Here is an 18,025-nt window from a genome sequence, read left to right on the forward strand (position 1 = left end):
AGAGACGTCCGGCAAGTGTTTCAAATGAGTTAACTTTTTTTGCGATCATGATTATCGTTTTATAGAGACCCGCATTTAGTCCCTGTTAAGTAAAAGATAGCAATAATTTTGACAGTGACACGAAAACGAAGCGTCAGACAAACAGGAAATTACACAGCCCTTACACACTGATAATTGTTTTCATTTTCAAAGGCTAAAAGTTTCTGAATTGTTTGGTGATTGGTGTTGAATGTCGAATTCACACCTCAGTTCTTTTTTTTAACTCCTTTTACCTTGATCTGCGTAATAATTTATGAAATAAGAATCCGGGCTTGGTCAATGTGTTTCCAGCAAATAAAGTGTTAATATGATATTATAATTATAACAATCACGCCATGGATCACGCTAACTCGAATCTACTCTGAATTTATCTGTATGTGTGTCGATCTCGATTATTTTTGTTATCCAATTAAACGCCGCTTTTAACGCACTTGCCCTCATGGTGACCCGACGCGTTCACCTATTTCAACAAAATTTCAATTTATTTCCACGCGGCTGTCATTTATTTAGTAACTGTGATTTGTCGTGTTTTTAATTATTTTATAGTGATCACTATAGTCTAATGTTTAGAATGTCAAAACATTTCTCTTTTATTTTAATTTTGAAAGTTTAACTCAGACGATCGATGAAATGATTGATGAAACAGTGTAGTGACGTGCCTAGTAACCTGCTAAATAACGAGATAATTCCGACGTCAAATTCTATTTTGTCCAACGACAGTGTACAAACGTGCGCCGGTAACGATCACGGTGACCAGCTACACCAGAATGGACATATTTCGCATCTAACTCAACCCCATGCAACAAAAATTGATACTATGTGTTCATTATGGTCCATTCCTCGACGAACAAGTACATAAGTGAAAATTGAAAGTGAAAGACGAGAAAACTGCACAAGAAATTTGCCTTATTTACACGTATCGGCAATGCAAGCTGCCATGCGACTTCCCCTTCTGACGTCACAAGGGGAATTTCTGTATGCAAATAAGAAACTAATGAGGAGCCTCGTTTTAAAATACACAAAAATAAAGTTGCCATAGAAAACACATTTTTTCACTTAAAAAAATAATTCATGCTTAGAAACATAAAAATTAATAATATTTATGTATCAATGGATATTTTTAGGCGTGAAAATAGCAGCCATTTCACAGGCACTTTAAACATAATAGGACCTTGATTTCGAAATGGCCGACTGGCGGCCATTTTGTTTTAAACAATTCAGTTCTTGATCCGTATCTGAGACATGCCTGGATTGATAGAGTTCAAACTTCACACACACACACACACAAGGTACATCATGTCACAAATATGTATGTGCATTTGTTTCATGATCTCATTAACGATAGCCAAATGGCGGCCGCTATAATGCCGAAAATGCATTGAAATCGCACATTTTCACCATTCCGGACCCGGATCTCAGTTATGCATGGACGGATTTTGTTCAAATTTAGTACATACATTAAACATAATAGGACCGTGATGCACGTCATTTTTATTCCGGATCTAGTTCGAAATGGCCGACTGGCGGCCATTTTGTTCTAAAGAATTCAGTTCTGGATCCGTATCCGAGACATGTCTGATTTGATCAAGTTCAAACTTCACACACACATGGTACATCATGTCACAAATATATATGCGCATTTGTTTCATGATCCGCTTAACAATAGCTGAATGATGGCCATTTTAAGGCCGAAAATGCATCAAACCACGTATTTTCACAATTCCGGAACCGGATCTCAGTCATGCATGGATGGATTTTGTTTAGATTTAGTACAATGTGTTGTACATATGCAGGTGCATTGCGGTCATGATCTGCTTTGAATGTATATGTCACTGAAATATGAACGGAACGGGGACGTGTCATTGACATTGACTTGTTATTTTATTGTTTTGAGAGAGAGGTTTCACTCCACGTAAATCATCCACGTGGCATACCTGAATACCAATAATAATAATATATTATATCACCCAATTCATTTTTGTAGGAACATGATATTTCAAGATAATTTTCTGTGTTGACAGATATGTGCCACCCTATTTCTTCTATATTAGAGTGAGATTTGCATTTGTTTTGTGCAAAGAGCAATAGAGATTATTGTTAATCTCTTTTAATAGCCTCCGCATTAAATTATCATCGATACTTTTCATTGTGCGCACCTAACTAATAAAAATACACTTTTTGGCTTTGATCAGGCACTTTCTTATAAACTTCGGTCAGTCTCCAGCTCTGTCTCTTTGGCCTCCTCAAAAGATTCTATATTTCTAAATCATTAACTCCAAGGTCAATAGACTGTTCTTCTCCTATCTATGCAGGTCAAGTATACCTTAAATTATGCCAGTTCTAATTGTTGAATGTAGCAGCATGATTCAAAACATTAGCAGTTACCAAATGTCCATTTTCTCGATTTTTGTATTCTATTTTAGAACCGGGCCCTAATTATTTCTAATGTGTCTCTCTGCAACTACAGGTGCTGTATTACGACTCTTTGTATCAAGTACTTTAGCGTCATCAACATATTTTACCAGATGTTGTCAATGTTACGTTTTTCTACATTTTAAGTTTTATTTGCTGAAATTATTTATGATAATAAACATTACAGGACCAACTTTCCCTATGCTATGCCCCTTTCCATTCAACTGGACGTTTATAGTACGCAATTTTCCCGGACATTATAATTATCTGCTTTGCGTATCTGCTTCGTCAGTACTCTCCCATTCTTTCAGATCATTCAGCTGCAGTAAATACCTACCTAACTAGATGTAGCTTGTTTCAAATAATCTACTATACAGTCATTCAGTGTAAACATGACCACATCTTCGATATTTTATCAGATCTTGCAAGTTAATTACCTGCAGTAATATTCAGCACCCCGACTTTGCAATCGAAATTGTTGTCCTCAACATCAATGTCTTTCAGTCATTTTTTATGGTTTGTAAATCTGTACAAAATTGTCCACTAATGCGTTTGATTTCTTTAGTGAAGAGTTACTCAATAGTAAAGAGATATTGACATTCATCAACTTTCGCTGTTATGACATTGTAAATTGACTGTAACTTAACTTTAGCACTATAGCCAAATTTGATCTTTTGCTGGATGACAAGGCCATTGCAGCTCTCTGGATCACGATTATTGTGCAATTGACATTTCTTTTCAAACACAGATCGAATGCAAGAAATTAAGAATATCAATATGTAATATGTTCATTAGTTCTTAGTAAGTAAAATAAGATTAAATACTTCACCTATATTAGAATTCTTTTCTGTCAAATTATCCTCTGATTATCGATACTAATCTGTGACAAGTAGTAACTAAATTTTGTAGATTGGCATAGCATGCATTTAGTACATCTCTCAAACTTATCTAGGGGATGTGTCCGTCCGGGATCATTGCCAGTGCTTGTAAATCTTTGAGGATGTTCAGTGAAAATTGGCATTTGAATTAAACATCAGCTTTATGAAAGATGACTTAATTACCAGTGCGGTCTCCCTACCAGAAGCACTTCCACCAGATGAAAAAACTACTTCAAGGCCATTTTATTGAAGCAAATTTCAAATCCGAAGCTTCAGTCTCTAAGAAACAGGCCATTAGACAATCTGGGATAGCAGATAGTAAACCTATATTGTGTAAATTATTTGTTTCCTTCAGTTCGTTTTGAACTAAATTTTGTTCAAAATGAGGTTTCTGTAATGTTGTTTTTCTGTCAAAGAAGGATTTTTTTGATCATTTTTATTTGACCATAAGTATTTACTGGTTATACAGTTACTACAGGTGGGTCAGTGTAACACAAGCAATAGAAAACAGTCATGATTTTTGAAAATATCAATTTTCCTCTGACAGTAATCACAACTGTTGTATTTGAAAAACGTCAAACATTTAAGTGAATAGCCTAAATTTAAACTTATACAATATATGAATGTACACTAGAACCACCATTCTTTAACAAATAAACTCAAAAAATGCAAAACATTAAATTATTTTGATACATAATTCCTGGCAAGACACTAGTGGCACATAAATGACATGAATAATAATAACTATACAAAACAATAAGAATTCAAATTTATATTGGATATTTGATATTCACAAAACGTTTTGTTATCAATTACACAACAAATCATATAAAAGTAACTAATATGACACTTGGAACATATTTAATTGTGTAGAGTCCAACAATACCATGTATCGGTAATAAATAACAATTGTATTTCAATAAATCCCAATTCACTCTTTATAAATATATGCCTGCAAATAATCAAAATATCTGAAATTCCAAACATAATCAACTATTAACAAACTCCATCATAACTTTGGCTGTACGATAAGGTCGTTCTAATTCAACAGAGTGGCCACAATTGTCTAAAAGATCAACTCGACACAAATCTCCCAGTGCTTCTTTGATCACATTTGCCCCGGAAACATCAATAATCTGTGTAATAAGTAGAAGATAAAATTAAAATATGACACACAAAAATCCAGCAACAAAATAATGGGATATGCAACACTGGTGCATGCATGACTGAAACCAGATGCAATTCTCAAATAATTTGAATGACTTGTTTTCATGATAGTGTTTATCTGTTCCATGAAAGAGCAGACAAAATCAATTTAGTCAGAGATAAAAAAAAAAACATTTCTTCTGCATACTATTATAGTTATACACAAGTTTTTAATTCATACATTACCTCATCACAGACACCCCAAATTACTTGGGTTTCAGTCCTAATATCTTTTAACTTTTCTTTCAGAGCATTTCGTGCAGATTCACTTTTCATTTCTTCCATTACTGTGATGAAATGAAAAAAAGTGATCAACAAAATGACAATCTACACAAAAGATACATAGCACAAATGACAACAGATAAAACTTCATTACAAATACTGGTATGTGTATAAATAATTGTGTATTTACACCCTATCCCAGACACTTTAGTTACATTACACACAAGCCTATTTGCACAGTGCTGGTTCCTCATTTGTATCGTGTTCACATTTATTATGTCATTCATGCTGATGTAAGAGACAAAATAAAAGATATGAACATTGGTGTAAATAGACTCTAAACATGGATGCAGTTTAAAACTCCTTGCAGCGACAAGTGCGTAAGTATTTAATACTTAAGACAAGTGGCTGAATGTGCGTGAACATATTAAGGAACTTAAATATAATGGAGGCACCACCAACGACCATTCGCAACGAGTGTTACAGAAACATATGGTCAACTGAAACATTGCCTATCTACAAGTCAGTGCTAGTGTACACACTATCCAGTGGCCACTATATTTACGTCTCTTGTTAAAAACAAGATTGTGAGATTATTATCTTTTTAATTACCAGAAACAACTTGCATCATTTGAAACCTTTTCTAGTGAGAACATGCATGGCTCTGGTTTTGGCAAACAAATAAATATAATTTTGTGAATGAACAATTCAAACATACTTACAAAGCATATAAAATTCACTATGAGGTTTTCTAATAGCGTTGGCAATCTTCAAATACTATCATAAATAGAAATGTATATTACTACTCCATCAAATACATTTGTATTTCTATATCCAAGGACACTAGAGAATACAGGGACAAGCAACTGCAATATTTTCTTTGATGTAATGTTTCATGGGATTTGAATATGAGTTCAGGTGTTCAATGTGCTAGGTTACATTCAAATATTGGCAAATTACAGCAGACAAATTCCCAGAAAATTATAATTACTTTGAAAACAAAAATATGCTTGTGACAACACCTTAAAGGCAATATAACATAGTAGGGTTTGAACCAAATTCACAATTAACATGAGTGATTTGGTAGGAATCAAAATGGAATCCACCAAAATAAAGTCAGCTTGTTGACTGCTGGGGAGGTCGATTTTCAAGAAAGAAATAAACTTATGATTTATTCAAAACCATAACAATTAATTGTTACAGCCTATAAGTTCTGATGCCTTTTCTCAAACGAAATAAATAAATATATAATTCAATAACAGTGGCATCAGTACCACATGTGATTTAACTCAACACAGCAAGTGTACACATACCCAATTTGGTATCTTCAGTTTTTTATGCATTACAATATCCAACATTTTTTCTAAGCCTTCTGCTGAGTCTGGTCTTAATAGATCTACTTCATCATCTCTTAGGATTTCAACGTATTTACTAAGTTTACGAGTGAGAATTCCTGTGAAAGTAAGTAAGTATCCATAACATTATCCCCACAGTGATACAATACTATAAATACAAGACAATACTAAGGGGCAACATCAAAAGTCCAATGTTAGATAAGAAACTTAATTCCTTTAGTTCCCCCCCACCACCACCCCACTGAAACTTAATTGATAAATATTGATCATAGCGTCAGACTACATTCACCATTGAATAAAAATTGATAATTCATTTGACGCACATATTTACCTTCGGACCAAAGTATTTTCTCATCTTGGATGTTTTTCTGTTATTTTTGTGCATGATTGGATGTAAAAAAATGAACTACGAATACTCCAAGAGTTTTTTGACTTCATTAAAAAATAAAATAGTTTTTGTAGGATGGAAACTTTTTGAGGTCAACCTATCCCCAAACTAAAGCAAATAAGTTTTTTATCCGACATCGATCTTTTGACGTCGTCCCTAATAAATACAAAAACATATTGTATTGTCACATATTGGTACTAATGAACAGTGTACAACAATGGTGATAAAAAAAGCTACAGTGCTTCTACACAGTCTAATAACCAAGAAAAATATAAACATTGTTTTCAGACTAAAAAAAATATCTCATACAATTTGCATATGAGATGTGCGCGATCATTTTTTTATTCAGTGTGATAGTTAAATAAATAATTTTACAATATTTTCTTAGTTTGACATTTAACCAACAGGACCTGTGGAGCACACAGCCTTGTAAAAATCAAAGCCGTTAGCAGTAATCAATCAATGTATAAAAATGCTATTCTGTGTTCAAACAATATTCAAATCATTTTAAACATTTTCACCATAACATTTTGATTTATTTCTTTTAATTCCTTCCTAATTTTGGAGCAATTAGACATAATTTCAGCATTTTTGAAAAAAAATGAAAAAAACAATTATGCCAGTTTATGTTGTGTAAGGTGACAAAAATATGAATTTGGAATTCAAATCACAAATTTAAAATAAATGAAAATATTGAGCAGACATCCACTGTTAGTGGTTGAACAAAACTAAAAAGTTCTAACTGTTTTTATCAACAATAACAAATTGTCATGCACTTTAATATACATAACGGGTACATTTGACGAAACGCATTTTAAAGATGAAATAACTGTTTACACATACCTGCAGGACAAACCAACGTTAATTTGACCAAATGATGTGGATATAATGCAGCATATATTCCTGCTACTGCACCACCCATTGAAGTACCACAGAGATGAAATGCAGATTTGTCCAAACCATAAGCCTCTACAAACTATAACAAAACGTGTGATCATATATAAGAAACATGAGTTCAAGATGCACATATTAACCCCTACCCCACTTGAAGAAGTATTTAATAGTTTGTCAGAAATAAACAGCAATTTATCCATTTTAAAAGGTTGAACAGAAGGAACACTATTGTCATTTCCTTGATTAGCCCCAAACAATTCTTGCATCAAAAATTGCCTACTACATGTATAGTCTAAGTATACCTGTTCTAATGTGCAACTCTAATGCTTACGTGTTTTGAAATGCCAGACATTATATTCTTAATCATCAGTGAAATTATTCCAGTTTGCTTTCATACAAGTTATCACTGAATGTTTAGAAAAAATTAAACATACCTGGTGTACTTTGTTTGCTTGTGCTAGAAACGAGTGATCATCTTTGACTTTCTGTGTTGTGTATCCATGACCAGGCATGTCTAATAGAATTATGTGCAGATCTTTGGCCAATGCCTGTAAACAATAACAATGCAATGTACATTATGCCTAGTAATACCGCCCTCTATTGTCATCCTTGGAGTCACTGCTGAATATTGCTTTTGCTCAATTATAATTGCATGCACTTACACAGATATATTGCTGTGCTTGTATTGTAGTTGTTCTGAGGTCATTTCCAAGTTTTATAGTTTACTGACTTAGGGAGGTGATCAAAATCAAACCAGCGGTTTTCGGCCCAGTATTTGCGGAGCTCCGAGAAGCTGCTTTGTTCCCCGGGAAGCTTAGCGCTATATGCAAATTTATGCAAGAATATTCATGAGCTGAAACTTCAGTTCGGATGGGATTATATAATGCCGTAATTCATAACTTCGTGACTACACAACTTTGATAAAATACTAGATCGGTGGTACACATACAGTTTCCTAAGTAAAATACCATTACATCAAACCATCAAGATCAAACTGCGTGAATATAAACAAGATGCTTTCATTGACTTGGACATACTGGCACTAAATACAAATTGGAAATCTCGGCTCCCTTAACTTTTAACCAATTTCTATTAACACCAAGTAGCTACTTTTTCTACGGAGCTCTTCAAAGGACACCGAGCCAAAAATTGTATGTTTGATTGTGATCACATCCCTTATTCTAACTTTCCATAATATTTCAGATGAAAATTATCTGAATTCCTTGAAGTGATTGAAAGAATCATGGAGGGTTTGTTGCCATCCAAATGTGGGCATTTAATATTGTTGAACCACACATATTATGCAAATATTTGCATGGCCAGCAGTTGAGGATACTGTATTTGCTCTATTAGAAGCGTACCTCCAATAGAAGTACATGTAAACCAACAGTTTATTATCTTTATATGATCATTATAATAAGACTTATTTTGACTTTAGACACACCTCAGTTATTTATGTAAGTATATGCACTACTGATAGATACAACTTTGTAACAATGGGGCTATTGGCAATGAAATCCATGCACTTTTAGACTGAAACCATACTGGAATAACAAATGCTCGTACTGAATTTCTGAATGTAGTTAGCATTTATAATGAAAGTATCCTTAAACTATCAAAACAACAAATGTTTACAGAAATTTTAAGTTCGAGAGATGAGTTCAATGCCAATGGTGCTAGCAAAATTTATTGACAACATATTATTTTACTATAAGTAATTTTACTTAGACTTTAGTTATTTATGTATTTTCTTTTGTCTCGTGTGTGTACTTGTGTTTTATTATATTTAATGTCTTTTGACCACAGATAATGTAACAAAATATATTATTTAGTGTCAAATAAAATATACTATACTATACTATATAGTATATATATATATATATATACACACAAGTACAGAATGTTTTGATTCTTCAATTACATGTCCTATGAAACTGTGGCACACTATGCAATTTAAATTTAAACAGTGACAGAAATCCACCTCAATTTTGGATTTTAAGAGCAACCCATACTTAGGTTGTCCAAATAGCCTCAGTTTTAAACATTTCTCACTGGTATAAGAATTATTTCTGATGATAGCAAGAAGCCATTCATGCTCTAAACTGTCAACAAAAATTAATTTCAATTGACTAACCGTAACAACAGTACAGTACATATCTTTGGACGATGAGAAACCGTGAAGGAACAACATTGTTGGTTTATTACTTGTTCCATTCCCCTTTTCAGCATAACAGTATCGATAGTCTCCGATATATAGGTACTTCACACATAAACCAGCCCTGTATAACATTATCCTGTCAACAAATATCATCAACAAATAATTAAATTATCATAATAATTCTGTGATCGAATTTAGATCAGGTTTATTTTTAAAATATTACTACTGATACAGTACAGCAAAAATTCACAGTAAATGTCAAAATTGTATGCATGCTTGAACAACATGTAGAAAATAACAAATCATTCAAAAAATACTTTTATCACAGAGAGTTTCAGACTAGCTAATTATTCATGGTTGATGAAGGTGGAAGCTCCAGTCAACTTTAATATATGCCTACTAGTGTATGGCAGCCAGTGTGGTTAGGTGGAAGCTCCAGTCAACTTTAATATATGCCTACTAGTGTATGGCAGCCAGTGTGGTTAGGTGGAAGCTCCAGTCAACTTTAATATATGCCTACTAGTGTATGGCAGCCAGTGTGGTTAGGTGGAAGCTCCAGTCAACTTTAATATATGCCTACTAGTGTATGGCAGCCAGTGTGGTTAGGTGGAAGCTCTAGTCAACTTTAATATATGCCTACTAGTGTATGGCAGCCAGTGTGGTTAGGTGGAAGCTCCAATCAACTTTAATATATGCCTACTAGTGTATGGCAGCCAGTGTGGTTAGGTGGAAGCTCCAGTCAACTTTAATATATGCCTACTAGTGTATGGCAGCCAGTGTGGTTAGGTGGAAGCTCCAGTCAACTTTAATATATGCCTACTAGTGTATGGCAGCCAGTGTGGTTAGGTGGAAGCTCCAGTCAACTTTAATATATGCCTACTAGTGTATGGCAGCCAGTGTGGTTAGGTGGAAGCTCCAGTCAACTTTAATATATGCCTACTAGTGTATGGCAGCCAGTGTGGTTAGGTGGAAGCTCCAGTCAACTTTAATATATGCCTACTAGTGTATGGCAGCCAGTGTGGTTAGGTGGAAGCTCCAGTCAACTTTAATATATGCCTACTAGTGTATGGCAGCCAGTGTGGTTAGGTGGAAGCTCCAGTCAACTTTAATATATGCCTACTAGTGTATGGCAGCCAGTGTGGTTAGGTGGAAGCTCCAGTCAACTTTAATATATGCCTACTAGTGTATGGCAGCCAGTGTGGTTAGGTGGAAGCTCCAGTCAACTTTAATATATGCCTACTAGTGTATGGCAGCCAGTGTGGTTAGGTGGAAGCTCCAGTCAACTTTAATATATGCCTACTAGTGTATGGCAGCCAGTGTGGTTAGGTGGAAGCTCCAGTCAACTTTAATATATGCCTACTAGTCTATGGCAGCCAGTTTGGTTAGGTGGAAGCTCCAGTCAACTTTAATATATGCCTACTAGTGTATGGCAGCCAGTGTGGTTAGGTGGAAGCTCCAGTCAACTTTAATATATGCCTACTAGTCTATGGCAGCCAGTGTGGTTAGGTGGAAGCTCCAGTCAACTTTAATATATGCCTACTAGTGTATGGCAGCCAGTGTGGTTAGGTGGAAGCTCCAGTCAACTTTAATATATGCCTACTAGTCTATGGCAGCCAGTGTGGTTAGGTGGAAGCTCCAGTCAACTTTAATATATGCCTACTAGTGTATGGCAGCCAGTGTGGTTAGGTGGAAGCTCCAGTCAACTTTAATATACGCCTACTAGTGTATGGCAGCCAGTGCAGCTAGTGGCGGTGTATACCAGACGCAGTATACAAACATAAAATATAGTGGCCGCACCGTGAATGTGCAACATTTGAGTCGATAAACATTGATTTTCCCATAATCCAATGCGCCTTTCTAATGAAATCACGTTTACAAGTTTTGCCCTGGGTGCCACTTGCACTAATTACCGTCGCTGACTCCTTCAATACCTTCCAAACACAAAAAAAATGCCTAATTAAAGCCTTGTAACCTGTCAGTTTATACCAGTTGGTGTGCAAAACAGTCAAAATCACCATCTTTGTTTATATGAGACCCATATCTTGCACATGTGCAGCACAAAGACCACTGCCCTTTAATTAGATTAGATTGCTATGAGTAGTGCCAATGTTAGGTTAGTTGAAACATGGAGTGCTATATTATGAAATAAATAAAACCTAAAATATCAGAGAATGAAATTAAAACCATATGTGAAAATATCTAATTCAACAATACCGTGTAAACATCCAATGAATTATTTGTGGATTGATGTAATAAAGATAAAATGCAGTCATAATAAGTAGAAGCATCACTCCAAATAGTATGGTAATTACGAATGACATCATCTTGACTTGAAATACAGATATTACTACAGAGAAAGAAGATTGTTGTTCCATTAAAATCCGTATCGGTATTTATTATAAAACTACCCCAGACCATTCGTCTCGGTGTTATCGCTATCGCCACACGAGACTCCAGCTTGTCTCCTATACAATTTGACTGCGCACATCCAGAAAGTAGATGTAGCTGTGATTGGTGGAATACTAATAAGTTGAGTGTCAATCAAACGCCCACGCTATCTTTAGTAAACAAAGTCACATGACACGCGCCATTTTAGTTTTGGCAGGCGATTTCAAGGCAGCACGCTTAACCCTTTCGTTCACAGGTTGGGAGATATTAGAATGACTGACAATTTCACGCCACTGTTTTACATTATTGGCGGATTTTTCTGCGCTATCAATCTTTCTCTTACAAACTAGACATAGATGAGACGACAGAGTCGCTCCTTTCACAACGTCGCACTGGATCAAATTGGAAAGACGATTTCCATAAGTTATCCCTCCTGCTTTTCCTGGCTTGAATAAATTCACACACGACTTTAACTGTCCACAAACTCGAAGACTACACGAACACAGTCTACAATAGTCGTCCGCAACAATATGTATGTATTTCTTCGGTGTACTGATGCACGAATGCACCGTGACACGGTGTTTCTCGGGTGTCGCCATCGCTGAGAATGCCGCCGGCGCAATTTTTCACCCAACTCGCGATTCTGTTTTGCAACATTTTATCAATAATCCCTTTGACAAAATCGCCGACAAAAGCACCGCTTTGCTGATCTTTTGTTCTATAATTCTTAATGCAAACACCGACCCTAGTAGTAATTAGTAACGTCGCCTAGTACATATGAACGGTCGTCATTGCAAATCGAACATCCTTTTGAAATTTGGACGTCGGGCAGGCGATTTCAAGGCACCGCACTTAAATATTAGCAACATATTTTTCTGAGCGGTTGTTTATTCTCTTTCAAACGAGACATAAATGTGACGACATAGTCGATCCCTTATCCACCGCTAAGAATGCCGCAATGTTTCGTTCGTTTTGCAACATGCCACAAATCGTCGAAAAAAACACCACTTCGACGGAAGCTTGCGTAATAAGGGGGTTAAAACAAGAAAACAAATGCCATGTTTAATACATATCGACCTGTTTTACTTGCGAAAGATAACGGAACATGAACTCGTTTCGTGCAACTTCGGAACCCGAAGGAACACACCAACAACGTTGGATTTACCCGCTATCTTCCAAATATGGTATATTAATTTATTCAGTTGTTTATTTAGAGTGACGTCCGCGGTCGAATGCGATTGGCTATCGATGTCAGTGCAAAGGTCATATGAATATTAAAATTAAGTGGGCGGAAGGAAAATTGTATAGGAGACAAGCTGGAGTCTCGTGTGGCGATAGCGATAACACCGGGACGAATGGTCTGGGGTATTATAAAACATGCCTTCACTTTTAAATTTATCCAGATATGGGGTGAATTAAGTCACAAACAGTGAACACGTTCCAGGTTACTGATGTCACATTTTCTATTGTTTACATGGCATTTGCAATCATTAAGATATCTTCCTGAAATATAAATGTAATCATAGAACATGGCACAGCATGTGAAATAGATCAAATGAAGACAATGTGTGCAGACAATGAAGGCATTTTCAAACCTAACTATATTTACTTGTTAGCGATTTTTTGTGAATCTCAAGTTAGTTGATTGCTTGAACAAAGCCCTACAGAAATTATTTCAACACTACAGCAGTTATTAATGTGTCGGTCACTGTTTTAGTTTTTGTTTCCTCATTTGTCATTTTGGTTATGTGAATCAAATCTTTACATGAATGATTTATTTTGTGGACCGTTTGACATATTACCTCCAATTATGACATATACCTTAATTCAGTATCGTAAATGTTTTAAAGTTCCAACATATTATTGCACTTGTATTGTACAACAGAACAAATATTGTATACAACTATTACTGTCTAAAAGTGAAAACAAAACAAAAAACACCCTATTGTATTAAATCTTTAGGGTGAAATACAAACAACCTCAACCCAAACCCACACACAGACTTCAGACCATGGTAACAGTACTGTAAAGGGGGTAATTATTCACTGGGTTTTAATTTAGCTTATTTCGCTGACTGGAAAATGCGCTAAATTAAAACCCAGTGAATATGTAAAATTTAGCATAGAACACATTATCTAAATGACGAAACTGTGAATTTAAAACCCACTGAATATGCCTGAATTGGTAAATCAGTGAAATTTAAACTTAGTGAAAATTAGTCATTTTACAGTATTAAACAAACAAATTCTCACTTCCTATTCTCAAAGTAGATTGCAGACTATTGAACTAAGGAAATGAGGTCAACCCACAGAATTGTAGTTAGATTAATACATGACACATTGTGGCTACTGTCTAGTAGTACAATCTCTGACCTACAAATTATGGTATTATGTACTGCAGTAACAATTCTAAGCCATCCAAATTATCTCGCCAAATTCTCTTATATTGGGAACAAATCTCCCAACCAGGTGACTTTTATCACACATTTCCCTATCCCTCTTCTTTGTTTCTCTCCCTCTTAGTACTTAGTGCTAGTATCCATACCAAGGTAAGGAATGAAACAAACACTGTAAAGTTTTCAACGTCTTGGGTCTTCTCTTTGAGAGAAGTATACATTTAGTGCATTGATGTTTCACAATGTTACGTGCTTACCTTAATGGGTGTAGTCAACAATGACAGTTTTGTCAAAATCCACGTCTAACCTTTCTAAAACCTGTATACAACCTTATACATGCCAAGGTCCACCTATGTACAACCATCGACTATTAGCAAAGCGAAGTACCAACGCAACTGCAATTCACGGATTGTCCACTTTTCATGGTACGACTATGAGGGCGTACAACATGTTCAACCTACGACCCTTGACATGAAAGTTCAGGTCAATATCTTTCGAGCTACAGTGGAAGCCAGTCAAGTCATTGTGTTGGTAGTTCAGTTTTTACGACCGGAAAACGGCAAGCAAAATCCGAGGGGGGGGGGGTCATCCTAATTTCAAAAGTACAATTATTTTTCTCAGTCTATCGTTGTTTATATCTAGAAAGTAATGCGGACATTTTTAAAAAGCCTTTCCAATACTAGATATTGTGACGAACGGTAGAATGTAAAGTGACAGCAGACACAGTCACTTGGGGGCTGAAAATCAATAAATACTAATTTTCAAAAAAAAATCATCCGTTGTGAAACAAGGCACCTAGTAAATCGACACCCTGTCGGTTTCAAATGTCGATTTCTTACCTTAAAATGCGAAACAAAAAGTGCAGAGGGGGTCAGGTGTTATGTTAATAACCATTGTTCATAATCGCTAACTTGGTTTTATTCAAAACTGCACAAATCGCGCGTTTTCTGGTGATATCCGACAATTTCATGATCGAAAATGGCCAGCAGCCAGAATCAATGGGGATTCGCACAGAGTTCTGGGTAAATCAAGTGCGCATACTCATTTTTAGCCAATCAGGCGTGCCGTAACAGCGAGTATTTCCTTGATTTACCCAAGGCTCTGTGCGAATCCCCCTTGATTCTGGCTGCTGGCCATTTTCGTTCATGAAATCGTCGGATATCATCAGAAAACGCGAGATTTGTGCAGTTTTGAATAAAACCAAGTTAGCGATTATGAACAATGGTTTTAACGTAACACCAGACCCCCTCTAAAATTTTCTTTTATGAAAATAATATATAATTGTGAACACACTCATTGTTAAACATTATTGATACAAACCTGCAGTTAGGTCACTAAAACACAAGACAAAATTACATAAGTCATTTTTTCCAATAAATACTGTGGTGCTCATAAGAAAAACATGTTTCTGCCAAAATCTAGTAAAGCATTAGTAAGCATCTACTTGGAAGTTAATAAATGTTTATTTTATTATAAGTAAAGTTTGTTGTAGGGTCTTTTAATGTGTCTATTTTTTAATGGGTGACTTATTGGTCATTATTTTTTATACAACCTCATGAACATTTTTCCAGTCCATATCCCAGTCTGAAAACTGAGCCTACCCTAAAGCACAGACTTTCATTACATGATTGAATGCATTCATTGACACTGTATATCTGTGTATCTTCGTTTTTATGTAAACGCTTGCCACTCTATCAAATAATATCTTTATATCGTAATGTTTTCTTTTTAATTTTTAATATAATTTAGGATAAACTCAAAAATGTTCAAAAATGCCGCGTTAACGCAACAACAATGTCTTTTTACTGCTTTTGGATGTCCAACTGTTTTTGCTTTATGTTTGCTATTTGTCCTTCATGTTACATTATTTTGGAAGAAAATATGGGCGGCTGCAGTCTTTTCTTTTTCGGATATTTTTTAATAATAACAAATAGTTTCTGTTAGATGTTATGTTTAAAAACACGTACAAAGAAATGACTGTATGCAAGTCTAGGAGAAACACACAAACGCCTGAGCTGACCAGATTTTTTATTCAAAATCTAACACAACTTATACTTTAAGCCAATTAGATTTCCAGTCTCTGTCCCTGCCCGCGCGTAGTATCAATATATTGTTGCAGTGCAGTTGCCGTTACTGCTATCCTCGGGGGCGGAGCTACTTCACAAGACGTTCCACGTTGCTAAGACGCGCACCACTGTACATGCATTTCTATGGGCTCTGTGCGCGCTGCTGTGAAACGCCGGTCGAGCCGGTGAAAATTCGAGAAAACAACACAAACTCAACTTTGAAGTAATCCTGAACAACCAAATTTAGATATGTTACACACGTAGGGCTAATCGTGTTATACTGTTCAGGGGAGTCTCAACCACCATCCCAAAGTATCGTTTTCTGCGAGTTTTTTGGCCTTTGTTTTCACCGCCAGGGTTGCCAAGCGGTGAAAATGCCCGGATGTCCGCCCCGAGGTGTTTGTTATTAATGTACACAGGCAAGCGGCTCGCCGCAGTATTGGCAGTTTTTGTTGTTCGTTTATGTTTTGCCTTCATACCTTCAAAATCAGAAGCTCACAAAAACTGAAATTACCCACCAAAGAATAAGCAGATAGGCACGTGTGCGTATTGCAATTATGCACTATTTGTTCTGCTAATTATAAACACGAGCAAACTTTAATAACACTTATATTGTAGAATCTTTATTGCTATCGTACCCCATATTTGAGGTTTTGATGAAAAGTACAATAAAGTAATAAATCTGAAAACATTAAAAATAACTAACACTTACAATACAGGAAAAACAAACAAGACACTAAAATTTCTAGACATAGAAAAACTGGTTAATTTGTATTTTCTGTAGCAGCTGGTTTAAGCATTTCAATTTTTAATTGAATGTTCTCGTATATTAAAACAGTTATAGATGTCACGATGTTTCACCACATCATTCATAATGTTTTCATCTTTATTATTTGAAATAATAATTAATAACTTTGTTTTTGTTTTTGTCATGAATAATTTTGTGTTTTCTAAACAAACGTATAACTAACATGACAGCAAGAAGTGTTGTAGATAAACAGCCTCAGATGTGTCCATATAAACTTTTGTTATGTTTGGACTGAAAATTAATTTAAATGTAACAAAGTAGAGCCAACATCATACAAATTGTATTATAACTTACCTCTTTACTAACCCTGTGCTACACAAACTTAGGTACAAGTCCTCGAAAAACATTATTTGTACATTATTTGTTTTTTGAGGAATATGAAAAACGCCATAAATTGGTATATATCTGTAATCATGTCCTTGGAACATATAGTAGTGCAAATATATCCGCTGAACTGTTCAGACATTCTTCTCTTCGCGAAATGTGGAGGCAGTAACTTAAAGCTGGAACTTACATTATACTTTAATGATTCAAGATGATAGTATCAATTAAGGTTATTGTTATGTATATGATTTCTTGTTTCTGAGATAAGGGAATCATATTTCAATTTTCAGTTCGATTACACAGTAGAAACTATTTTCCTGTGGTTTCTTGAGAGGGCGCTCTATTTTTTACATGAACGTTGATAGCAGCAATGTAGCAATAGGTCAAGATAGTCTCGTAATGAAGTGGTACTTTCTAGTTGTGTTTATCTACTGGTGTGTGGTCAAAACGTGTAGTGCACCTTTACCGGCAAAGACCTACACTGAACATTTC

The 18,025-nt window shown here is 35.4% G+C and overlaps 1 protein-coding gene across 1 annotated transcript; it reads right to left on the minus strand.

The window, feature by feature from the left end:
* Window positions 1-3,843: 3,843 nt before the first annotated feature.
* On the minus strand, window positions 3,844-14,761 carry LOC102807223 (monoacylglycerol lipase abhd6-A-like). The gene is made up of 9 exons (XM_006816139.3): window positions 14,593-14,761; window positions 11,767-11,899; window positions 9,529-9,688; window positions 7,829-7,942; window positions 7,344-7,476; window positions 6,071-6,210; window positions 5,480-5,534; window positions 4,722-4,822; window positions 3,844-4,465 (listed from the first exon to the last, which is right to left on the minus strand). The coding sequence occupies exons 2-9, from the start codon at window positions 11,874-11,876 to the stop codon at window positions 4,319-4,321; spliced, it is 960 nt and encodes a 319-aa protein (XP_006816202.1). The 5' UTR covers window positions 11,877-11,899; window positions 14,593-14,761; the 3' UTR covers window positions 3,844-4,318.
* Window positions 14,762-18,025: the final 3,264 nt, after the last annotated feature.

This window comes from Saccoglossus kowalevskii, chromosome 3 (assembly GCF_978046115.1).
Source record: "Saccoglossus kowalevskii chromosome 3, keSacKowa6.1, whole genome shotgun sequence".
Classification (NCBI taxonomy): Eukaryota; Metazoa; Hemichordata; class Enteropneusta; family Harrimaniidae; genus Saccoglossus; species Saccoglossus kowalevskii.